At 40.0% G+C, this 27071-nt stretch overlaps 1 protein-coding gene across 1 annotated transcript; it reads left to right on the top strand.

Annotated features, from left to right (window-relative positions):
• The first annotated feature begins 15426 nt into the window (after window positions 1-15426).
• Window positions 15427-17721, top strand: LOC109220549. The gene is made up of 2 exons (XM_019385012.1): window positions 15427-15517; window positions 16498-17721. Exon 2 carries the CDS (start codon window positions 16533-16535, stop codon window positions 17478-17480), a length of 948 nt encoding a protein of 315 aa, XP_019240557.1. The 5' UTR covers window positions 15427-15517; window positions 16498-16532; the 3' UTR covers window positions 17481-17721.
• Window positions 17722-27071: the final 9350 nt, after the last annotated feature.

Genomic DNA, 27071 nt, shown 5'->3' with positions numbered 1-27071 from the left:
CTTATCGTGCGTCCTTGATTCTGCTTGAAAAGAAAACTCTTGAAATTCCTTCCACGCGTTTTTATGCGCACCTTAGCGCTCAGTATCAGATGTGCCTTGATGGCTTGTGATTCCCTGATCAAGGGGCGAGATGTAATCTCCGTGAGTTTGATGTTGGGCCAGTTTGGAGGACTTGAGGCCGGATCTTGCCTATGGCTTGAGCACTGAGGTGCTGATCGTGTGAGCAAGTGCCGATGAATTCATCCGTAGGGAACCACTCAAATATCCATTGCACCTGGTCTTCTTTCAGATTTTCGAACAGTTCTACCCACCCTCTGGCGTCCTCTGGCTGAGCGAACATCTTTGGCATATAATTCATACGCCTTGGCTGNTACTGTATTGTGGTGACTTGCACGCCAGGTATGAGCGTGGGGTAGAGCACCGTTGGGGATTGTGACTTAGTCCGTCCCGATTGTTGGTTTTATTGCGTAATTGACTGAAACTACTTGTTATCATCATTAATTGGGTTGATTGCCATGTTTTGGGCTTCGTGCCGATTATTTGAATCCTTCAGGGATTGATATCACTGATTTTGCATTACCTTGCATGATATTTGACCTCGGTCCAAGGTTTAAATACTGTTTCGCAAACTCAGCCATCTTTCAAGATTTGAAAACTTAAATGATATTTTACTGACGTTTTGAACTGAGAACTATTATTTCATTATTGCTCAAGGGGCTTGTGTGCATTTTTGGACTGAGCATGGATCGGGCTGCGCGCCGCAGCAGTGTTATAGTGATTTCTGAATATATGGATGGCTCGGGCTGCACGCCGCAGCGGTATTATATTGATATTGCGCTTGGGCTGTAGGAGCCCCTCCGGAGTCTGAACCCCCACAGTGAGCGCGGGTTCCCAAATGGATCGGGCTGCGCGCCGCAGCGGTCATATGCATTGCATTGCATTCATGCATTGGTTCCTGTTTGTACTACGTGTCATGACATTCAGCACTCTCATGTCATTAGCATTTATGCTACTTCTTGTACTGCTTACCAGACGCCCTGGTGTTAATTGTTGTGGAGTGATGTGCCCGAGGGGCTGACTTATGTACGGATTTGCACTATCTGATTACGCATTCATTTGCTCGATTGTTGGAAAAAGATGTTTTCAAAAGAGGTTTTAAACTGAGTCAGATATTTTCTAAAGGATTTTCACGGTTTCATAGTTTTTCTGAGAGAGTTGTACTGTCCTATATAGCGTGATGGAGTGCTCTTACGTGATTTCTTGCCTCTCAGTTATTATTTACTCTTATTACCACTGAGTTGGAAGTACTCACTTTACTCCCTGCACCTCGCGTGCAGTTGCAGGTATTGTTCACCCGGTAGCGGGTTATTAGCTTATTGAAGGTAGGGCTATTGTAGCTGAGCAAGGTGACCGCCAGCGTTCGCGGCACCGGATGTTGTCTTTTGATTTTTTTCCAGAATATTTCTTTATGTATTATTATTGGCCCTGTAGTTGTGTTTAGGTTTCTTTAGATGCTCGTGACTTGTGACACACCGGTCGGGTAGAAATTAACAAATTTTAAATGCCATTAAGTTGTATCTTCTATGTATTTATGTTTAAAATTGTTAAAGAAACGGATTGGGTTAGTTGGCTGGCCTTGTCTTCACGAGAGGCGCCATCACGACCGGGTAAGGAAATTGGGTCGTGACAAGTTGGTATCAGAGCCTAGGTTACTAGGTCTCACGAGTCATGAGCAGGTTTAGTAGAGTCTCGCAGATCGGTACGGAGACGTCTGTATTTATCCTCGAGAGGCTACAGAACCTTTAGGAAAAACTTCCCATTCTTGGAACTCTTATCGTGCGTACTTGATTCAGCTTGAGATATAACTCTTGAAATTCCTTCCACACCTCTATATGCGCACATGAGCGCTCAGTAATATATATGCCTTGATGGCTAGTGATTCCCCGATCAAGGGGCGAGATGTAATCTCCGTGAGTTTGATGTTGGGCCAGTCTGGAGGACTTGAGGCCGGATCTTTGCCTATGGCTTAAGCACTGAGGTGCTGATTGTGTGAGCAAGTGTTTTGAACTTATATGTTCAGTATTGTCCTTATTAGCCGGAATGGCGGTTGGATATCCATGTGATGAGTATGTTAGTACTGCGAGATGTATCCATGTGATCTTGGTAGTGACGAAGGAGTCTGCTGAATAATAGATGAGCTGTTAAGTGTTCGATTCCTGTTGTGATTTGATGTGTAATCCGAGTTATGGGCGCGTGAAGAATATTTTCGTGTCTCCTAGCTGGGGAGTGAAGTGCATTACGTGTGGCGGTATGAGTTCAGACTCAGTAAGACTAAATTGACTGTGTAACGTATATGATGGTGAAAGGTGTGCTGAAATACTAAATTGAGGCGAAGCAGGTGGGTTATCTCCTGCGGAGTGTTCTTAAGTGGAAAGATCTGTACGTGTATGTTAGAAGATCTCATGTGTAATTGAAGGGTATGTATTGAAATCTGAGAATTCGGGTCGCTTAAGAGAATGGACTCAACTAATGTAGAGGTGAATGCGAGAGGTGTAGAGGATTACGGTACTAGATGATCTGTGTTTTCACAAACTCGTAAATGAGTTGAGTTTAATCTCACTATGATATTGTGGCATCATTAGAGTAAAAGTATTATGGGTTATTAAGTGTGCCTGATATATGGCTTCGAGCCAAGTTGGGGAGGTTGCTGTTGATTAGCTGATTGCACGGTTATGTGCTATGTTGGTTACGTTTCGAGATATGCTGGCAAATTAGTTCTAGTTGCAGAAATTGAGCCGAGGATGGCATGAGTGAAGCAAAAAAAAAAATTCGACAAAGGTTATATTATGTTCCATAGGGTATGAGAATTACGGAATGTCTAGAGTTGTTGTTGGTAGAGGATGCTCGGTGCATAGAGCAGGAAGTGCTTGGTTGTATTGGGATGAGGGTCTCATTTTACGGTATCGGAGTGCCAATAAAGCACGAGTGGTTCTGTTCGTTAAATCAGGTAAATTGCAGATGAATAAGAGTGAATGACTCTCGAGAAAGTTTTTAATGTGTTCAAGAATCTACATGTAACACTCAGGTGTTTAAAGGTGGTGTATGTGACTAAAGGCAGTGTTTTCAATAGAAAATATCAAGACTTGTGGTATTTTTATGTTGATCATGGGATCCTATGTGTCGATACCTGGAAAGTAAAGGTAACGAGTTTAGATTCGTAGAAAGTTCTTCAGAGTAAAGTATTCGGGAATGTGGTATTTCTGGGAAACAATTGAGAGAGTATTCAGTGGCCTATGGGTCTTAGACAATGTGGTCTTATGTTCAAGTCTCGTGTGGTAAGCCTGGATTGAGGCATTGTGATGCTACGGCGAGGGAGGAATATCAAGTGGATGATGAATCAAAAGGGAAATTAGATAGATGGAATAGCTTGATAGTAGACCGAATCGGTATGGTAAGGATGTGATTAATTCTTCGTATGTGTTCGAGGTAATGGACTTTTACAGGTATTGCACAGCAAGGCTCTTGAGTTCTGACAGCTTGCTTAGCTTGGCTTGGGAAGAAGGATTCAGTCCTGGCAGTTTAGCTTGTGCAAATGGAATAGGGAGGAAGTCCTGGTTGAGTTCTACCGTGGTTTGGTGACGTAGATATTGTCTATGGGCATGCGAAACATGGAACGTGTAATAATTTCTCTTCTTGATGGGATTGATGGAGAGTTCTTGACTAGTGGAGTACGTAGATGTTTGTGGTTAGGAAGGGAGATGGAGTTCTCGTTTTATACTAGTGTGGCATGGTATATGTGATATGTATTCGTACAGCGCAATTTGGATCAGGTATAGTGATTTGTGTGCTACATGGAGTTGGAGACTAGGAGTTCTCGTGTTCCGGCTATGCAGTTGTTGTAAATCGTGTGTATTGGCACCGTTAGCGGTTATTGGGAATTAGAGGTTCGAGTGGATCTTTCCTTACTTGGTATGCCAGATTTTGGATATGATATTGGATTGTAGACTGGCTGTCTTAGTGTTGGGTTATTCTAGACTATTGTGCTACGGGCTATGTCGGAAAAAAAAATGCCACAAGTTGCGTGGCGAGGCGCATCAGATTGTGATCTAGCAAAGTAGTTTGTATGCCAAAGACCAGCGGACGGCTGGGAAGGATTGCGTTTCGTAATTGGGTCTTCGTGACGGATGTCAGTGCATAGGTTCTACCATTGATTCAGTTCCGGTATTGAAGGACTTTTCGAATGCGTTTCTTGTGGCCGGTTATGTCGCCGGGTGAGATTGTGGATTTCGGTATTTATTTGGTGCCGGGCACCGTATCGTACGGCTCTGGCAGGAGTTACAGTAGTGGAAGGAGCAGCTTCGGGCTTCTTGGTATTGAGTTCGTTGGCAGGCCAATGTGGCTACGTATTTAGCTTGAGTTAGTTTGGTTAGTCTTGAGTTGTATTGTTGAGGGACAGGTGGATTCGATCGTTATTGAACTTGTTAGTGATCTGGGGAGATCTATGAGTTGTTTCTTTTTCTGTGCTGTGAGGCGTTATGATTTTCGGACTGTGGGCACATATAGTGCGGTGCTATCGAGATTCATAGTGGAAGTTGAAGGGGGGACCTCAGTTGTGTTTGAGTTTTGTAGCTTACAACGCAATATGTAAATACCATTATGCACTCAGTATGCTTACGACCGATACTCGGTATTTTGTTATAATGAACAAATTTGGTTCGATGTGCATCTCTCTATGTGAGATATTTGTGTGGATCGCGTGTCACGCCGCCACGGGTATGTTATCTGGATCGGGTTGCACGCCGCAACAGTGTGATGCTGAGAATAGTTTTCCATATGTTACCTTATATACCTTGCTTCCTGGTTTCTGAGGAAAGTCCGTATTGGGTGTTGCTCGACGAATAGCGCGTCGGTTGTGTCCTTTCAGGATTGAATGGTGTATATTACTTGCTTCACCGTTGGGGGTAACGAATTGCTTTGGTTTCAGACATCAAATTGTGTTTAGCTGTCGGATTTTGATCACAGTGTATTGAGGTGCTTCATGTGTGGCAGTGTTTGGATATGATAGCGCATCGTAGCGAGGCTACGTGGAGTTATGACCCTTCGAGGTAGATTCAGGCATTCTATTTCTATGATGTGAGACGGGGTCTCAGCCTTGTGTTGTGATGGTACTGATGAGCTTGAGGTACAGCTCTTTCGTTTGAGTCAATTGTCATGATTTGAGTATGTTCAGACCGTTTCTTGTTGGTGCATGTATTATGCAAGTCGTGGCGTAGGCCTGTATTGAGGTGTCATAGCACCAGAGTGATGTGTTGGATTCGAGGTGATCGTTGGAGTCATTAATGAATACGCACAGATTTGATTTCATCTTGTTAGAAGGATAATATCGAGGTTTGGCCCGGAAATCTGTTATGGTATTAGTCAAAAAAACGATTTCATGAATGGTTGATATGAGAAATGATTACGGTTTATAGCGTGTTTCATTTATCGTTGGCAGTATTGGAAACTGTGGGAATAAGGTTTTAGCTAATGAGAGGTTTTCTGTCGGTATTTGGTTGTTATGGGCAACTACTGTGAATAGAAGTTATCGTTTCGAGTGTTTGGGTTATGTAGTACATCATATGATTTCACCGAGGTTGCAGGTATGGGTTATTGCAGTTGGTTCGGGCCTATTCTGAGTATAGATGTGAGGTCCTGATCTTGTGTATGATTTCGGAAAGTGCAATGTGATTCTACGATTTATTGTCTAGATGGACTGTGAAATTTTAGCTATGTTGTATTGTCGGACCTATGTAAGATAGGGTGACGTGGGATCATCCCAGGTATATGCTTGGTAAAGTTATTCAGCTGTTGGGTAGCTTTTAGAACAACTCTGGATACGCTCGAGGACGAGCGTTTGCTTAAGTTGGGGAGGATGTAACGACCCGACCCGTCGTATCAGGTATTAACGCCCCGTTTTCCTCATTTATTGCTTCTTCATGTTTCATTATCAGCAACGAGTGAGTTAGAGTTGAATTGAATTGGTTTGTATAGGAAATGAGACACTTAGTCTCTTTAAGGAAGGCTTAAATTGGAAAAGTCAACCGGACGTTGACTTATGAGTTCGAAGGTTCGGATGTGATTTCCGATGATCCGGTTAGCTTCGAGAGATGATTTGTGACTTGGGAGCGTGATCTGAATTGGTTTTGGAGGTCCGGTGTAGAATTAGGCTTGAATTGGCGAAGTTAGCATTTTGGCGAAATCCGATTGATAGGTGAGATTTTGATCCGAGGGTCGGAATGGAATTCCGAGAGTTGCAGTAGCTTCGTTAGGTGATTTTGGATATGTCTGCAAATTTTCAGGTCAGTCGGACGTCGTTTGGTCGGGTTTTTGATCGAAAGTGCATTTCGAAAATTCTTGAAGAACTTAGGCTTGAATCCGATGTGAATTGATGATTTTAGTGTTGTTAGGTGTGTTTTGATGATTGGAGCAAGTTCGTATGATGTTTTAAGACATGTTGGTGCTTTTGGTTGAGGTCCCGGGGGCCTCGGGGTGATTTCGGATGGCTATCGGGATGAAATTCAAGTTGAGGAAATGGCAGATTTTGCTGGTATCTGGTATGTTCGCTTCTGCGGAAATGGACCGCATAAGCGGTTCCGCAGAAGCGTAATCTTGGTCGCAAAAAGCGGTCTGGAGTGGAGTTGGGCAGTTCCGCAGAAGCGGACAGGCGGTCGCAGAAGCGGGTTTGGCCAGGAGGTGAGCTTCCGCAGAAGCGAAAATTTTGTCGCAGAAGCGGCCCTTGAGTTTTAATGAAATTCCGCATAAGCGGACAAAAACCGCAGAAGCGGTTGCGCGGAAGCGGGCGTGGGGACCGCAGAAGCGGAAACCCCTGAAGCCAGTAGGAGTTTTATATTCATTTTGTTCCGCGAGGGTTATGTTATTTCCACCATTTTTAAGCGAGCTTGGGAGCTATTGGACGGAATTGAAGGGGGATTTCGACTAGGTGTGATTGGAGGTAAGTCCCTTGGCCTAAATACATGGAACTTTGATAGATTTAACATGGAAATTGGTTGAAATTCTTCAAAAAGGGGTAAAGCTAGGGCTTGAGTTTTTGATATTTTAAATTGGGATTTGATAGGCCATTTGAGCTCGGATTTGGGAGTTCTTGGTATGTATGAACTCGTGGCGAGACGAGGAATCCGGTAATGTGAGTTTTGTAATTTTTCGAGAAGTGGGCCCGGGGCTCGGGTTTTACTAGTTTCGAGATTTTTGCTATGTTTTGATTGTTTTCGATTGGGTATTGTTCCCTTGGCATAGTGTGATATATTCGCTCAGATTTTGGTTAGATTCGGCGCACGTGGAGGCCGATTGGAGGGGCAAAGGCGTCGCGGGCTAGAGATTTCGACGGTTCGTTGGGGATTGTGACTTAGTCCGTCCCGGTTGTTGGTTTTATTGCGTAATTGACTGAAACTACTTGTTATCATCATTAATTGGGTTGATTGCCATGTTTTGGGCTTCGTGCCGATTATTTGAATCCTTCAGGGATTGATATCACTGTTTTTGCATTACTTTGTATATTATTTGATCTCGGTCCAAGGTTTAAAATACTTTTTCGCAAACTCAGTCATCTTTCTAAGATTTGAAAACTTAAATGATATTTTACTGACGTTTTGAACTGAGAACTATTATTTCATTATTGCCCAAGGGGCTTGTGTGCATTTTTGGACTGAGCATGGATCGGGCTACGCGCCGCAGCAGTGTTACATGTGCATTTCTGGACCGAGGATGGATCGGGCTGCACGCCGCAACGGTGTGATATTGATATTGCGCTTGGGCTGTAGGAGCCCCTCCGGAGTCTGAACCCCCACAGTGAGCGCGGGTACCCAAATGGATCGGGCTGCGCGCCGCAGCGGTCATATGCATTGCATTGCATTCATGCATTGGTTCCTGTTTGTACTACGTGTCATGACATTTAGCACTATCATATCATTGGCATCTATGCTACTTCTTGTACTGTTTACCAGACGCCCTGGTGTTAACTGTTTGTGGAGTGCTGTGCCTGAGGGGCTGACTTATGTGCGGACTTGCACTATCTGATTACGCATTCATTTGCTTGACTGTTGGAAAAGGATGTTTCAAAAGAGGTTTTAAACTGAGCCAGATATTTTCTAAAGGATTTTCACGGTTTTACTGTTTTATCAAAGAGTTGTACTGTCCCATATAGCATGATGGAGTGCTCTTACGTGATTTCTTGCCTCTCAGTTATTATTTACTCTTATTACTCACTGAGTTGGAAGTACTCACTTTACTCCCTGCACCTCGCGTGCAGTTGCAGGTATTGTTCACCCGGTAGCGGTTTATTTAGCTGATTGAAGGTATGGCTATTGTAGCGGAGTAAGGTGACCGCCAGCGTTCGCGGCACCGGATGTTGTCTTTAGAATTCCAGAATTTATTCTTGTATATTATTGGCCCTGTAGTTGTGTTCAGGTTTCTTTAGATGCTCGTGACTTGTGACACCCGGGTCGGGTTGTGTTGGGTTGTACATACTGGTTATTATTGTCATTAAGCTATATTCGTCTATTTATCTGTGTTTAATAATTGTTAAAGAGACGATTTGAGTTAGTTGGCTGGCCTTGTCTTCACGAGAGGCGCCATCACGACCGGGTTTGGAAATTGGGTCGCGACAAGTTGGTATCATAGCCTAGGTTACTAGGTCTCACGAGTCATGAGCAGGTTTAGTAGAGTCTCGCGGATCGGTACAGAGACGTCTGCATTTATCCTCGAGAGGCTGCAGAACCTTTAGGGAAAACTTCACATTCTTGAATTCTTATCGTGCGTCCTTGATTCAGCTTGAAAAGAAAACTCTTGAAATTCCTTCCACGCGTTTGTATTCGCACCTTAGCGCTCAGTATCAGATGTGCCTTGATGGCTTGTGATTCCCCGATCAAGGGGCGAGATGTAATCTCTGTGAGTTTGATGTTGGGCCAGTCTGGAGGACTTGAGGTTGGATCTTGCCTATGGCTTGAGCACTGAGGTGCTGATCGTGTGAGCAAGTGTTTTGAACTTATATGTTCAGTATTGCCCCTATTAGCCGGAATGGCGGTTTGGTATTCGTGTGATGAGTATGTTAGTACTGCGAGATGTAATTATATGACTTGGAAGTGATGAAGAAGTCCGCTGAATAATAGATGAACTGTTAAGTGATTCGTTTCCTATTGTGGTTTGATGTGTAGCCCGAATTATGGGCGCGTGAAGAATATTTTTGTATCTCCTAGTTGGGAGTGAAATGCATTACATGTGGCGGTATGAGTTCAGACTCAGGATGACTAATGACTGTGTAACGTATATGATGGTGGAAGGTATGCTGAAGTACTAAATTGAGGCGAAGCAGGTGGGTCATCTCCTGCGGAGTATTCTTAAGTGGTATGGTCCTTACGTGTATGTTAGAAGATTCCATGTGTAATTGGAAGGTACGTGTTGTAAATTTGAGAATTCGGGTCGCTTAAGAGAGTGGACTCAGTTGATGTGGGGATGAATGCGAGGGTTGTAGAGGATTTCAGTGCTAGATGATCTGTGCTTTCACAAAACTTGTAGATGAGTTGAGTTTAATCTCACTATAACATTGTAGCATCATTAGAGTAAAAGTGTTATGAGTTGTTAAGTGTGTCTTGATACATGGCTTCGAGCCAAGTTGGGGAGGTTGATGTTGATTAGCTGATTTTACGATTATGTGCTATGTTGGTTCCGTTTCGAGGTATGCTGGCGAATCAGTCCTGGTTGCAGAAATTGAGCCGAGGATGGCACGAGTGGAGCAAAATTTTGACAAAGGTTATATGGTGCTTTCGTAGATATGAGGAAAATACTAGGATGTCTTGAGCTGTTGTTGATAAAGAATGCTCAATGTATAGAGAAGGAAGATGGTTGTTGGTATTGATATGAGATCATGTTTTGCGGTGTCAGAGTGCTAATAAGGCACGAGTGGTTCTGTTTGTTAAGTCAGGTAACTTATAGTTGTATAAGGGTGAATGACTCTCGAGAATGGTTTTATTGTGTTCAAGATTTTTGCATGTACTAATCAGGTGTCTTAAAGTTGTGTATGTGGCTAGAGACTGTGTTTCATTAGAAAAGATCAAGACTTATGGTATTTTATGTTAATTATGAGATTCTATGTATCGGTATCTGGAAAGCAATGGTAACGAATTCAGGTTCGCAAGAAGTTCTTCAAAGTGAAGTATTTTGGGATGTGGTATTTCTGAGAACATTTGAGAACGTATTCAGTGGCCTATGGGTCTTAGACAGTGTGGTCTTATGTTCGAGTCTCGTGTGGTAAGCCTGGATTGAGGCATTGTGATGCTACAGTGAGGGAGAAATATCAAGTGGATGATGAATCAAAAGGGAAATTTGCTAGATGGAATAGCTTGATAGTAGACCGAATCGGTATGGTAAAGATGTGATTAATTCTGCGTATATGTTCGAGGTAATGGACTTTTATAGGTATTGTGCAGCAAGGCTCTTGAGTTCTGACAGCTTGCTTAGCTTGGCTTGGGAAGAAGGATTCAGTCTGGCAGTTTAGCTTGTGCAAATGGAATCGGGAGGAAGTCCTGGTTGAGTTCTACCGTGGTTTGGCAATGTAGATATTGTCTATGGGCATGCGAAACATGGAATGTGTAATAATTTCTCTCCTTGATGGGATTGATGGAGAGTTCTTGACTAGTGGAGTACGTAGATGTTTGTGGTTAGGAAGGGAGATGGAGTTCTCGTGTTATACTAGTGTGGTATGGTATATGTGATATGTATTCGTACAACGCAATTTGGGATCAGGTATAGTGATTTGTGTGCTACATGGAGTTGGAGACTAGGAGTTCTCGTGTTCCGGCTATGCAGTTGTTGTAAATCGTGTGTATTGGTACCGTTAGCGGTTATTGGGAATTAGAGGTTCGAGTGGATCTTTCTTTACTTGGTATGCCAGATTTTGGATATGATATTTGATTGTAGACTGGTTGTCTTAGTGTTGGGTTATTCTAGACTATTGTGCTACGGGCTATGTCGGAAAATGCCACAGGTTGTGTGGCGAGGCGCATCGGATTGTAATCTAGCAAAGTAGTTTGTATCCCAAAGACCAGCGGACGGCTGGGAAGGATTGCGTTACGTAATTGGGNGGGTATTGTTCCTTTGGCATAGTGTGATGTATTCGCTCTGATTTTGGTTAGATTCGACGCGCGTGGAGCCGATTCGAAGGGCATAGGCATCGCGAGCTAGAGATTTCACCGGTTCGAGGTGAGTAATACTTGTAAATGATATCCTGAGGGTTTGAAACCCCGGATTTGCACATCATAGTGCTGTATTGTGGTGACTTGCACGCCAGGTATGAGCGTGGGGTAGAGCACCGTTGGGGATTGTGACTTAGTCCGTCCCGGTTGTTGGTTTTATTGCGTAATTGACTGAAACTACTTGTTATCATCATTAATTGGGTTGATTGCCATGTTTTGGGCTTCGTGCCGATTATTTGAATCCTTCAGGGATTGATATCACTGTTTTTGCATTACTTTGTATATTATTTGATCTCGGTCCAAGGTTTAAAATACTGTTTCACAAACTCAGTCATCTTTCTAAGATTTGAAAACCTAAATGATATTTTACTGACGTTTTGAGTTGAGACTGTTATTTTACTATTGCCCAAGGGGCTTATGTGCATTTCTGGACTGAGGATGGATCGGGCTGCGCGCCGCAGCAGTGTTACATGTGCATTTCTGGACTGAGGATGGATCGGGCTGCACGCCGCAGCGGTGTGATATTGATATTGCGCTTGGGCTGTAGGAGCCCCTCCGGAGTCTGAACCCCCACAGTGAGCGCGGGTACCCAAATGGATCGGGCTGCGCGCCGCAGCGGTCATATGCATTACATTGCATTCATGCATTGGTTCCTGGTTGTACTACGTGTCATGACATTTAGCACTATCATATCATTGGCATCCATGCTACTTCTTGTACTGTTTACCAGACGCCCTGGTGTTAACTGTTTGTGGAGTGCTGTGCCCGAGGGGCTGACTTATGTGCGGACTTGCACTATCTGATTACGCATTCATTTGCTTGAGTGTTGGAAAAGGATGTTTCAAAAGAGGTTTTAAACTGAGCCAGATATTTTCTAAAGGATTTTCACGGTTTTACTGTTTTATCAAAGAGTTGTACTGTCCCATATAGCATGATGGAGTGCTCTTACGTGATTTCTTGCCTCTCAGTTATTATTTACTCTTATTACTCACTGAGTTGGAAGTACTCACTTTACTCCCTGCACCTCGCGTGCAGTTGCAGGTATTGTTCTCCCGGTAGCGGGTTATTTAGCTGATTGAAGGTATGGCTATTGTAGCGGAGTAAGGTGACCGCCAGCGTTCGCGGCACCTGATGTTGTCTTTAGAATTCCAGAATTTATTCTTGTATATTATTGGCCCTGTAGTTGTGTTCAGGTTTCTTTAGATGCTCGTGACTTGTGACACCCCGGTTGGGTTGTGTTGGGTTGTACATACTGGTTATTATTGTCGTTAAGCTATATTTATCTATACATTTATGTCTAATAATTGTTAAGGAAACGGATTGGGGTTAGTTGGCTGGCCTTGTCTTCACGAGAGGCGCCATCACGACCGGGTATGGAAATTGGGCCGTGACACCTATCAAAGAGCAAAAGCTTTTGGCAAGCAAAGAAAATTGTGGCCTGGTGAAGAACTCGGCGAGTACGGGTCTCATCAGCACTACTATTGTGAAGCCACTTCTTGAGACATTGTACCGGTGTGGGATGCAAAAGTTAGTAAATAGTGCCACCTCACTCCATGGGAAGCAAAAGGAATGAAGCGCCACACCAGGTTGAAGTTAAGAGAGATGAGTAGAAGTTTACAGTCCGCATATCTTCTGATACGGGAAAAATCGAATGCCCTCCTCTCATTGAGTCGGGCCAACAACAACAACCCAGCGTAATTCCTCTCAGAAGAAGAACGGCCTCGAAGGAGAGCCATGGCATAACTGATGAGGTTGCTGCCTTATGACCTTGTGGTTACAGGTTTGAACCATAAGAATAAGAGACCAGAAAAGGATACAGAGAAAGTGAAGGACTAAAGATTGTTGAGGAAAGAACGAATGAAGCTTTAGCTTCAGAAATCCCTTATTTATAGAGGAATGGCGACAAAACTGACGGCGTATTCAATGCTTTTGGGGAGACAAACCGGCAGAGCATTCAATGTTTTCGGGAAACGGACCGGCAGAGCACTCAATGCTTCTGGGGGAATGAACCGATGGGTCGTTTCAATCGTTTCAAACGCCAGCTTCGTCAGCATAACGTCATCACAAGAGGTTCGAAACAGTTGAGGTCAAGATCGTTACTTATCCTTTCATTCTAAGAAACGCGGGGACTATCTGTATACGGCCAAATCGAACAGCTCGACTTTGAGGCTACTATGGCACTCCATGCCAGGCCTCAAGGGGCTCGAAACGGAACCTGAGTGCGGACCCCGAATTGCTCCCCTCGAGGGGGGGCACATCGAAGGCCGATCTCGGAGCAGCACGAGTCGATGGTCGTCGTGGAAAGGCGGGAAACCCCCAAGGGCACACGATGAGGACTGACAGAGTCTGCAAGAATAGTACACATCCGCACTGAGCCATTATACAGTTGTACTAGTAGCATTTATTCTTTATTTATCAGACATGTGCTATGTTGGGATTGACCCCTCCTATATAAAGGGGACCTTTATCATTTTGTAAGAAACCTTTGATATTGAATATAACACAACATTACTCTTGCTCTCTTCGCTAACACGATTGTTCTACACATTTATTGCTTATTTTTACATTGTTTATTCATTGTTCCTCATTTATTACTCGTTATTAATCATAAAAGGCCATCTTTAAGGCCCTCATTGCCACTGATTCTTTGTCAATAGTTCATCATCATTAACCCCATCTAGACCACGAGGTCTCGCTCCAGCCAGCTCGAGGCCCAGGTTTGTGACCCCATTGGTTTGCACATCTTATTCTCTTTACTTATACCTAGCATCTATTGTTTAACAACTAGTATTAAAATAAATCACGTATTTTTAGAACCACAAAATCAAATATAATTGTAGTTACCATTTTCAAGGTAAACATGAATATTCTGATATTATCCTATAAATGGCTAGTTATTTTGAAGAAAAGAAATGAAATTCTTTAGGAGAAACTTTTCGTTTTGTTTTCTCAGCAAGCTCGATGAAAGTTCGTCTCAAATATACAATCAATTAAAATTAGACCAACTTTATCCTTTGCTCAAAGAAAGAATAAATTAAATTTAAAACCAAATGACAAGACAAATTAAATTAAATCTAAGGCTTAGTAGCAGTTAGCAAACCAAAGCAAAGTATCTTTGTTATTCCACTAAGTTAAACTGATAATATAATTTTTATGAATACTTTAGTTAAAACAGTCGCTTCGATATCCGCATTAGGCCAATTTTTTTTTTTTTTTAATTCGGTTACTTTGGCAGCAAGAAACATAGTCAAACACGTATTAAATGCATATAATAGTATGACGTAAATCACGATTTGTTAAACACCGCCCTGAGCAAAAGAAATGTATAATTATATCTGCTATATAATTAAACGAAAAATAATAATAATAATAGGAGAACTCGCTAGTAATTTCCAAGGATCATCAAGGAAGGAACGAAAATAAATATGTATGATAAGACGAAAGTTATTTTCTTTATGACTATCCTAACATTAATTCCATAACACTTGCTAAATAATATGAAATTATTATTAATTTTAATAGTTGAAAATTTCATCAAAACACCATCTCATTTTAATAATATTATTTTATCTTTGAAATTTATTATTTTCAACTATAATTTTTACTCATCAAACACCAGAAAGTATTTTTTTTTAATCAAAAATATGTACCTAAAAAACATCGTTGAGTAATAACTTCCATCATATCAAGCATAACATATATTATTTATTTTAATAGTCAAACTATTCTATAACCGCCTTGTTTGTTTCGATTTTTTTTTGCTGCTATAGTTAAGCGTTGTTATAAAAATATATATTATAACATAATATAAAAATCGATTTTAAGAAAAACATAACTTTTATAGTGAATGACTGTTATATGATGATTCTGTTATAGAAAGGTCTAACTGTATAATAAAGGCCAAATGACACGGGTAGACTAATATACTCACGACTCACCTACTTCTTATTTTTTATTTATTTATTGTCATATTTGACTTAGAGGAAAGCTCGATGAAAACACTTTCCTATTTTTTAAACTTATAATTAAAGCTGAGCAATATACATTACGTAATATGAAAGACGTTATCGAAAAAACATAAGAGAGCTAGACTATACGTTTTGATATAATTAATTATAAGGTGGTGTTGGAATTAGTCAATAAATACTTTTGTCACTAGATCCTTTGCCCTTGTCTATCTATAAATATTTCAAAACCAACTCTTTCCTACCTCTCCTTGATCCTAACTAAAGCTATAGTACTATATCAAGAATCTCAAGCAATTAAAAGGGTAAAAGTTTCTTCCCTTTTTTGTTTAACTTCTTGTTGCTTTTCACAATTTAATAAATCTTTAGCTGATAATTCTTTCATCTTTCCATCTTCTATTTCTTCACAATTTCCACCAACAATTTTCTCACCAGATATTTTTTTTTTCCCCAGACATTTCTTTTTCCAGTAGATGGATGTTTGACCAAGATTAAAAGCTGGTCAAACTAACTTATAAATACATTTTAGCTTATTCACACGTTTGATAATGAAATACCCAAAGTACTTATAAGCCAAGTTCAGCTATAAGCCATAAACTGGTTACCCCAACTTATGACTTTTCAACTTATAAGCACTTTCAGTTTGACTAGACTTTTACTATGTTATCATTAATAATATTGTTTAATTCACAAAATATCTTTCCCAAATAAAATTTCTAATTTTCTCTTCATTCCATATTCATTGTTCCTCCTTTTCTTTATGAAAAATCTTTTTAATTTATAATATTTTGTAAAACTTTACGGGTATTTTAGTCAGTTTAATAAAAGAATCTTATCATCACGTTCACCTAAAAAAATCAACTGCTTAGAATTAATATCAACACTTTAATCCAAACACATAATTGCTTATTTATAAAATCAATTTCAGCACTTAAAAGTATTTTTTAATACTTCAAACTTATCAACTATTTATAATTAGCTAAATCAAACGAGCTCATTATTTCATGCATAAAAGAGGAAAGTCTTTCTTTTGTCCTGTCTTTCTTTTAGGCTGTCTTTATCATTTTTCTTGGGAAAAAGAAAATATGGACTTTGACTTGTTAATATTGCAGAGGAAAAAAAAGGCTGTGTACGAAAATTAAATGTTTATGACAGAATTTCAAGAATATATAGAGGTTTGAGAAAAGAGGACAAGCAAATAGTAGTAGTCTTGATTCGTCTATTGGATATAACATCTATATTTTTCTTTCATTTTTGGTAATTATTTTCCTTTTCTTGCAACCAGGATTATTTGGAAAAAAACACCAAACCAAAAAGGTACATGTTTGCTACTAGAAATAATTCAATGGCATATTCTTTGGTTTCTCCAAACACCTTTGCTCTCAAGCTAAAACTACATTGCAAGGATTGTGAAAGAAAAGTGAGAAACCTGCTGCTAAAAATCCAAGGTGTCCATTCCGTGAAAATTGATGAAAAGCTTGGAAATGTAGTCATTTCAGGCACAGTTGATCCTGCAACAATTCTAACCATATTAGAAAAACTTGGTAGAAAAGCAGAAATTCTGTGGGAGCAAGGAACTCCTGTAAACAACAGCGCGAAAAATGTTCAGATCATCACACAATCAGAAATGATTAATCCGCTGAATGATCCGGACATTATGACACAACTAGAGCCATTGTCTGGAATTCCAGGATTGAAAACTGTGGAGGTTATAAAAACCATTAAGTTGACTTTCCAAGAAGAAAGAAATGACCCTGGTAATACAGACAACAACAAATCCAATGTAATCCCACTAGTCGGATACCCTGCTAATAAAATCTTGGAAATTAGTAACACCAAAAATGTGAACAGACCTCATCGTCATGTGCTTCCACATGATCATTATTCCGATGGTGGTGGATTTTGTGCTGCTTCTTCGTCGTGCTGTGGTGGTCATGCTGCTATAAATCTTAGCCATAACCTTTATGGATGTGGCCAATATGGTGGTAATACTAGTGTTGGTTCTTGTTGGGGAAATAGCAGAAACTGTTGTTGCCAGCCCCCAATGGGAAATTGGGGTAGGGCGTGGCCACCCAATTCGCAACTCCCACCTGTGACAACACCACCATGGTCAAATGATACTATTGCCTCGGCGCCTCCTTTGCCATCTGATTATTATCGGGCATCATTACCACCACCACCGCCACCACCACCACCATTTTCGCCAATACCTCACACTTACTATAGTGCCTTAAGTGATGAGAATGTCAATGGCTGCATAATCCAGTGATTTGCTGCCATATATAAATGTGTGTGTGTGTTCTATATCAATCTGCGGTTAAGATACCTTTGTTACAAAAAAAAAAAAAAAAAAAAAAAAAAAAAGGTTGGGGAATACAGAAAAGTAGTACTCCAAATAGTTCATTTAAAATCTGTGACGTGATATACCTATACTTCTATTAGTCAACTGCTCTTGTAACTACTTTGTAAAGTTTTGCTCATCATTGTGTGAGTATTCTTCTTTTCTAGAATTTTTAAGGGTATCTATTATGATCTTAGATCAAGAAATCACTAGATAATTCCTTTTCCGAATGAAAGGCGATAGGGGCGTACCCTAAGGAAGCAAGAAGGGAGGATTTTCTTTACTTTACCGCTAGAACCTTCCTTTCACGAGTGAACCCGGGCACGAGCCTACCTTGATCGAACCAATAAAGGGGTACCGGCGTACCTACCATTACCATATAGGGAATAAACTGAGTTAGAGGCATATTCTAGTATTTGGAAACTAAATGGCGCCATGGGTATTACAAATATCAACATTAGCATTTGTCGAGGGGAATTAGCCCCAAGTTTTTACATAACAAAAAATGAGTAGTAAATCCAGTTGGGCAGGAATTAAACATATTATTTTGGTAATGAATGGACTTAGTAAAATTAAATAAAGCCAAGCTTCAGCGATGCATAACGAAGCGTGTCTCTCCCAAATTCATACTAGTGTGTATCAAAGTTAACTCCATTAAGCGAAAATTAACAATAACGAAACAAAATATGCCAACAACAAAAGAAATATCCTCAATCCATATTTTAAGTAAAAACATAGAAATCATTAAACTCAATCCATATTTTAACCAAAAATCTCCTAACCGACCCAACACGCGACCCAGTTGTTACGCTAAACAAATGCTGAAAAGGTCCAACATTATAGCTCGGGTCCATATAAATATGTCCGAATTTTACTGCTAACAGGAAAAATTCACTATTTGAAGCTAGATAGCCGCTTTTAACTTGGACCACTTAACTAGAATATATTGTATTAAATCACTTAACTGTCAGCAAATAAGTTCTCGCGGAAAAAAAAAATAGCTCACGAAACCAACATGTGACGCATTAATAAAAGTTTAGTTATTGTGTTGTATCAATTATTCATATTTCTTGTAAAAGATATATTTCACAAAAAGTCCAAAATCATCCCAGATGGTGCTTCCGCAAATTGTTGGGAAATAACAAGCACAAGCAATGTGCACGACAAGGTAGCAAAGGAATAATACCTAAGTCAAACTTTTTCAATCTACTTGAACTAAGAGGAGACAATAAATTGGCACAAACAGTAATACTGCCAGCAACTATACCACAAGCAAACGAAGAATAGCAAGACAAAAGTAATCAAGATACGAGACACCAAATTTACATGGAAAACCTCTTCAACTTGAAGAGGTAAAAATACCACGGGACCAAAGGCCCTCAAAGCTCCACTAAATCAATCAACAAGAGTTACACAAGTTCTCTAAATTGGCCACAAAATAAGTGCAAAACCAAGAGCAACAATTAAAATAAGATTGCACCAAAACAATGGAAGAAAGGAGAGAAATCACCCAAAATCAAGCTACTATTCATGCCTCCAAAATCAAAGTTACAGACCTCCAAATCCAATCTCCACGAACTTCAAGAACCAGATGTTGAGAACTTCCAGTTCAAATTTGAGCACGATCCAATGTTTAACGAGTCACAAAACGCTATTGAAGCAGATTGCCTAAGCAAAAAATTTCTAGAGCAAAAGAACACGCTTTTCTCTCTCACAAGCTTCAAAAACAGTTGTACCCTTATGTTTTCTCTTTTGTTATCTTTCTAGCTTAAAATATGTCATATTTATATGTCTTGATATTTGTGGGCTATAGGGCAAAGTGGACTAGGTCCAAAAGGTATTTTATTTATCCACATAGGAAGAGAAAAAGCCCAAAAGCCCAATAATTCTCCCCTTCCCCACTATGTGGAGGAGACCGCCATCTCGGTGATCATGCAACATTCTTCAAACTTCCCTCTTGGAAGATCTTTAGTCAACATATCCGAATCATTATCATCGGTGCGAATCTTCTCAAGTACAAGCAATTTAGAATCCAGCACATCTCTAATCCAATGATATCTTACATCAATATGTTTAGACCTACCATGAAATGTAGAGTTCTTGCCAAGATGAATAGCACTTTAACTGTCGCAATAAAGCACATTCCTCTCTTGAGCAAATCCAAGTTCCCCCAAAAATCTCTTCATCACGAACAACTCTTTACAAGCTTCAACGACAGCAATAAGCTCAACTTCTATAGTAGATAGAGACATATTTTTACAACCTAGATTGCCAAGATACAGCTCCCCCTGCAAAGGTAACCAAGTAGCCTGAAGTTGTCTTGCGAGTATCAACATCATCTGCCATATCTGAATCAATGTAACAACAAAGAATAGGTTCCCCTATCCCAAAACACAAATTCAGACTAGAAGTTCCACAAAGATATCTCATTATCCACTTCACCCCATTCCGATGCTCTCTTCCTAGATTAGAAAGAAAATGGCTAACTATACCAACATCGTGAGCAATATATGGTCTTCTGCAAATCATTAAATACATCAAACTGCCAACAGCTGAAGCTTAAGGAACTTTCTTCATATCTTCCTTCTCATTATTACTGGAAGGACATTGCTTCGTGCTCAATTTGAAGTGCATAGATAAAGGTGTACTTACAATCTTAGCTTTATCTATGTTGAACCTACGAAGTACTTTCTGAACGTACTTCTTTTGTGATAACTACAACTTGTTGGCCTCTGTTCACGGACAATTTCATGCCAAGAATCTGTCTTGGTGGTCCTAAATCTTTCATAGCAAAAGACTTGTTCAACTCTTGCTTCAACTTCTGAATCCTGCAAGCATTATGACCAACATCAAGCATGTCATCAACATAAATTTATAAGATAATAAAGTCATCATCAGAGAATTTTTGTACAAAAACATAATGGTCTGAAGAAGTCTTCTTGAAGCCCTGCTGACTTATAAAAAAACCAAACTTCCTGTACCACTGTCTGGGAGCTTGTTTCAAACCACACAAGCTCTTCTTCAACTTGCAAACGAAATTCTTTTTTCCCTTGACTTCAAAACCTTCTGGCTGCTCCATATAAATTTCTTCATCTAAGTCATCATGGAGAAAATCAGTTTTAATATCCATTTGCTCAACCTCTAAATCTAAACTTGCAGCCAAACCTAGAATAACCCAAATGGATGACGTCTTCACAACTGGAGAAAAGATTTCATCAAAATCAACTCCCTTTTTCTGATTAATGCCCAACCAATCTAGCCTTGTACCGTGGAACTAGGTTACCATCTTCATGTTTCACCCTGAAAACCCACCTATGTTTCAAAGTTTTTCTCTTTTTAGGTAGCTTAACCAAATCAAAGGTATGATTATCATGCAAGAATTTCAGCTCATCCTTCTTAGCATCAAATCACTTTTCTTTTTCATCAATATCCATGGCTTCTTCAAAACTTTCAGGCTCTCCCCCATCAGTCAAGAATACATAATCAAAAGAAGGATAACGAGATGAACGTACTTTCTCCCTAATAGATCTTCTGAGAGAACTCTCTGGAGCATCAATAGTAGTTGGTTGCTTGTTAACCATCATCTTGCACTGGAGCATCAACGATATCTTGCTAGTCATTCTGAACATGATTACCATCTTCATTATCAACTTGATTATCATTAGTTTGGAGATTTTTTCAGGTGGAATAGTCACAAGAACTGGATCAACATCAAGTAAGCTCTCACTACTCTAGGAATTAACCTTCTTAGCTTTTTTCAAAATCTTCAATTGTCTAGTCTTTCAAAGAACACAACATCGCGGGTTCTAACAAGTTTCTTTTCAAATGGATCATAGAAACGATAGCCAAATTTATCTTGACCATAACGAATAAAGATACACTGCCTAGTTTTAACATCCAACTTTGACCTCTCATCCTTAGGAACATGCACAAAGGCCTTACACCAAAGACTCTCAAGTGATCATAAAAAATATTCTTACAAAACCAAACTCTGTCAGGGACATCACCATCAAAAACAATAGTAGGAGATAAATTGATAACACAAGCAACAGTAATTAAGTGCTTCTACCGAAAATGAATCGGGCAACTTAACATCTGAAAGCAGATATCTAACCCTCTCAACTAGAGTTCTGTTTATCCTCTCTACTAAACCATTTAATTGAGGAGTCTTTGGAGGAGTTTTTTTGATGCCGAATACCCTGCGATCTGCAATAATTATCAAACGGGCCAATATACTCACCACCATTGTCTGAGCGGATACATTTTAATTTCTTCCTTGTTGCCTCTCAACCAAGGCCTGAAAATTATTGAACACATCAAGTACTTGATCCTTGGACTTCAAAGGAAATACCTAGAGTTTGCGAGAATGATCATCAATAAAAGTCACAAAGTAAAGTGCACCACTATGAGACCTTACTTTAAAAGGACCACATAAATCAAAAGGTGTCAATTTCCGTAAATCAAGCTTTCTCGAAGGCGGATAACTCTGAAAAGAAACTCTTTTCTGTTTTTCGGCTAAGCAATGAACATATTTCTTTAATTTTGCTTGCTTTACTCAAAAAATCAAATTCTTCTTACCCAAACTATCAATCCCCTTCTCACTCATATGACTCAACATTCTATGCCATAACACTGATGAATCATTCTCCACTAAATTAACTGAGTCAACAGAAATGAAGCGATGCATTTTTTACAAGTGAGATACATTGATACCTCAAGCCACAACCATTGATCCTCTAGTAAGCTTCAACTAGCCACCACCAAAGATGCTATAATAACCATCATCGTCAAGCTTTCCTGCAGAGATTAGATTCGGGCGGACATCTGAAGCATGCTTGAAATTGTTATGAACTAACCTGGAGCCATTGGTAGTTTTCAAACAAACAATACTGATGGTAAGCTAGAAACCCATATTTTAGTCATAATTTGCACTCTAATCACTGCATTTTACTTGTGGTTGAACTTAATTAATGGTGATTTGCGCTTATTACGTATTTTATGTCTTGCAGGAAATGATTTCGAGCTATCAAGGTAATTTGGAGCTAATTTGAACAAGTTGGAGCTTTGAAGTCTGAGTAAAAGCCCAAGAAATTAAGTCGGGATTACGTTTGGGGGTCGAGGACCATGTTTGAATTTCAAAAAATGAGAAAAAAATTACTCAGAGAAAAATGCACTATCGCGTCGCGCCATGCGTAGCGAGGCGCGGGGCGCTAGTGCAAAATTCTTGCAGAGTGAAAAAAAGGCCTCTGAATTTTTCCACTAATGCGGCACATGGTGCATCGTCCGACGCGCCTCAGTAGTGTATTTTCTTGCTAAGCGTTTCCCACTTCAGCTTGGAAAGAATAGTTTCGTCCTGGCTCGTTCCTACATAGTATAAATACATCAAAAACATGAATTTTAGAATTGAACCACAGAAGATTAGAAGGGCATTGGAGACTCAAAGCACAAGAATTCATCATTCTTTCCTCAACTCAACACCCGAGTTTGGATTGAATTCATGTTTTCCTATCATTCAACTTTATTTTTGATGAATTTCTCCATGATTATCGAGTAGTTTCCCTTAAGCTTTGACGAATATGGTGTTTTGATTGATATTTATGGATTTTAACTCTAGTTCTTTGCTTGAATTCGTTTATGAAGTTTTGAATTGTTGCAACGTTATTCATCGATTTATTTAATCGGAAGAGGAATATTTTGGTGATTATCCTTGAATTATCTTGTTTGGTTTAATTCAGTTATTCTTTTAAGTAATTGAAAGAGCTTGTTGAATTGTTGATTAAATCATTTTAGGAGAATATTCGAAAGACATTTTCCTAAAGACTAATCCATTAACGCATGCTTGCTTATGTTCATAGTTCTTATACTAGTTCACCCCGTAGAATTAGGATTTCTGAGAGAGGAGTCTTAACTACATGTTTGAACTAATCATCAAGTGAATTCGCAAGATTCATTAGAACCTTAGTGTGAATTGGACTAGAGTTAGATCCGAAATAGCTATCTTGCACCTATCCTATCATGACCCTTATTTCTCCCGTCGATATTTCGGTGTTGTTCAACTCTTGTCTTTCTGTGATCAATTGTTAATTATTTTAGTTTCATAGTTAATTTTAGCTATTAATCATTCCAACCAAAGTTTTAATCATCATAAATAGCGTTAAGCTAGGAATTACTTGAACATTGTTTAAATTCAATCCCCGTGGAGATGATAATCATAACTATATTATCTTTGGTTAGCGAGCATTAATTTCGTATTGTATTTGCGCTCGTTAAATTTTGTCATCGTTGCCAGGTATTGACAATCAATAGTGTTCAAATTAGTTTTTGGCGCTAATTTAGGAACCTATTTTATTTTATTCTTCACGGTTTTTCTCTTTCGTGTGCAGGCAACAAGTCGAGCTCTTTGGTTTATGACTCGATCTTCTTCAAAGGAAGTGATTCCATACAATCCAGAGGTGGAAAAGTGTCTGCGACAGTTGAGGAAAGAGAAAGAACTCATCGGGAAATTGTTGGGGCAATCTTCAACCCAAGAGAACATGGCTAAGAACCGTAAGGAGATAGTTGATTTGGCTGCATGGGAAGCGGCCCAACAGGAAGCAGCCGCACGGGCAACTATTGAAGTAGCTTTCAAAGCTGATGAAACGGTTGACGGGAATGGAGGACGAAGATTAAACCTGAACCGACCTCTGGTTGAAGACAAATTTGAAAATAATATGCCCAGGCCTGGATGATCACTGGGAGACTACGCCAGGCCAGTCTTTAACCAAGGAGTATTTCGTGGGTGAGCCCCTCCAATCATAACTAATAATTTTGAGTTCAAGCAAGGGGTACTTCAGACCATTCGGAACAATTATGTCTTCCGTGGAAAAACCAATGAACATCCAAATACTCATTTGATGGATTTTGATGAGATTATAAATATCTTCCAACACAACAGAGTATCGAAAGATGCTATCTACTTAAGGACGTTTCCTTTTTCATTGAGGGAAGATGCTAAGCACTGGTTGTAGAGTTTGCCAACTGGTCAATTCAAACTTGGGAAGACATGACAAAGAAGTTCCTTGAAAAAAAAATTTAGCTGCAAAAACAGGGAAAATTCGAAGAGAGATCCACAAATTCGAGCAGAAAGAGATAGAAACGGTGTTTGAATCATGGGAAAGATTTAAAGATATTGTGAAAAGATGTCAACATCATGGAGTAGACTTGTGGATACAACTCCAAGATTTCTGGGATGGTCTGACACCCTCTGGCAGGAGGACGCTAAAAAACGCAGTTGGAGGTCCTCTTATGAAGAAAACTCCTGTGGAGATTGTTGCAATTTTGAATGAATTATTTGAAGATGCAAATCAATGGCCTGAAGATGATAACCATCAAAGAAAATCACTCGGTGCACCAAGTAGACTCTAACACATCAGTGCAAGCTCAACTAGACACCATCGCCAGAGAAATAAGAAAGGTAACATTGGTCAAGGTACAGAGTGAGCCGCAAGCAACATGTGACTTTTGTGGAATGAGACACCCTACATATGAGTGTCAAGCTTCAGCTGAAGTAGTAAATGCTGTGAGGAGCTTTGACAGAGGCAACTACCAAAGTGGAAACAATTTTAACTCCATAGGGAAGAGGCACCTAGGTTTCTCTTGGAGTTCACCAGGTGGTAGTACAAACGCATGGAAGCAAAATAACTCCAGACCCCAGGGATAGGGAGCTCCAGGTTTTCAAAATCAGTAGCGGCAACAATATTATCCTCCACAATCTAATCAATATAGCATGGAAGATCTGATGAAGGCCTTTATTATTAGTACGGATGAGAGGCTTGAAACCCATGGCGCAGCTATCAGAGAACGGGGCACGACCATTCGAGACTTGGAAAGACAGGTGGGGCAACTCGCTAATATATTATTTGAGAGGGTTCCGGGAACTCTCCCTACTGATACTGAAAGAAATCCAAAAAGAGACAACAAATGCAGTGTCTTTGAGGAGTGGGCACGTATTGGAGGATCCCAGAGCAAACCAAAATAATGAGATGATTGAAAGACATGTGGAGATTATGGAGGAGCAGAAAATTGAGAACATTCAAGAAGGTGCTGAGATGGTGGATGATGGTCTAACGATTCAAAAGTGTGGAGATCCAGGGAGTTTTACTATACCTTGCTCTTTAGGAAGTACTAAGTTTGAAAAATCATTGTGTGATTCAGGTGCTTCCATTAACCTTATGCCTTTGTCTATTTTCAGGAAATTAGAGGGAGAGATTGGAGAAATCAGGTCGATACATGTGTCCTTGCAGCTAGCGGATCAGACCACAATCATACCTGAAGGAATAATGGAAGATGTTCTAGTTTGGATGGACAAATTTGTGTTCTTTGCGGACTTCATTGTGGTGACTGGAGGAGAATAGGGAGGTCCCTTTGATTTTAGGAAGACCCTTCTTAGCTACTGGCAAAGCAATTATGGACATTCAGGAAAGGCAGCTCATGCTCAGAGTGGGAGAAGAAAGGGTGATCTTCAAGATGGAAGGAGCAAGGGGGGCCCTAAAGGAGAAACTTGGAGAGAGTAAAACTGATAAGTGTGGGGTGCAAACAAAGAAGGACGAAACGAAGCTCTCAGCATGGATGTGTGCACTGGGTCGGGCATGCAAAGAATATTTCGATTTTAATTTAGACCCCGACTAGATGAAGTAGGAAAGTTTCCTTTGTCACACCTCCTTTTGTCCTACCCACGGAAGGGTATATAAGGGAGTTTGTCCAATTAAAGTGACAATCGAAACGGGATTATTTTTTTAAAATTCAGAGTCGCCACTTGGGATAATTTATGGTGTCCCAAGTCACTGGTTTAAAATCCCGAATCGAGGAAATTGACTCTTATTTATAGTCTGCGAACACAGAAATCCGGGTAAGGAATTTTGTTAACTCGGGAGAAGGTGTTAGGCATTCCTGAGTTCCGTGGTTTTAGCACGGTCGCTTTGATCATACTTGGCTTATTAAATTGTCCAATTACTCATTATAGAACCTATGTGTATTTGCCTTTTTTTAATTAATAAATTATCTTGAAACAGGTCACGCGTACGTGTACCCATTTGTTTGGCGCGTGAAAAATCATGTCACGCGAACGTGCCCACAATTAATAACGCTTTATTATTAAGAAATTTTTTGTCAAAGTTGCGCGAACGCATACTCCGGTTTTGTTTTCAGGATCGTAATTATGTCACGCGAACGTGTACACAATCACGATGATGTATTAAATCGCGCCTAAAGCATTTTCTACGAATATTCATGTTTTTCCTAATTTTTGAGATTGTTGTGATGCCAAATTTATGAACAACATATTATTGGGGAGCAAATAGGCTAGCTAACATGATTTATTACTTGGCCAGATTCCTTATGGTCCAAGATCCACCTTATGGCCCATTCTTATTCCTTGGCAAGAGAGAAACAACTCCAATTTTGCCATCTACCCAATTAAAAGCATTTATTCAAGAGACAAGACTACATACGTCCCAATTGAAATACAACTAATTAAAACAA

Source organism: Nicotiana attenuata, unplaced genomic scaffold (assembly GCF_001879085.1).
Source record: "Nicotiana attenuata strain UT unplaced genomic scaffold, NIATTr2, whole genome shotgun sequence".
Classification (NCBI taxonomy): Eukaryota; Viridiplantae; Streptophyta; class Magnoliopsida; order Solanales; family Solanaceae; genus Nicotiana; species Nicotiana attenuata.
This window is presented reverse-complemented; position numbering and strand designations above follow the sequence as displayed.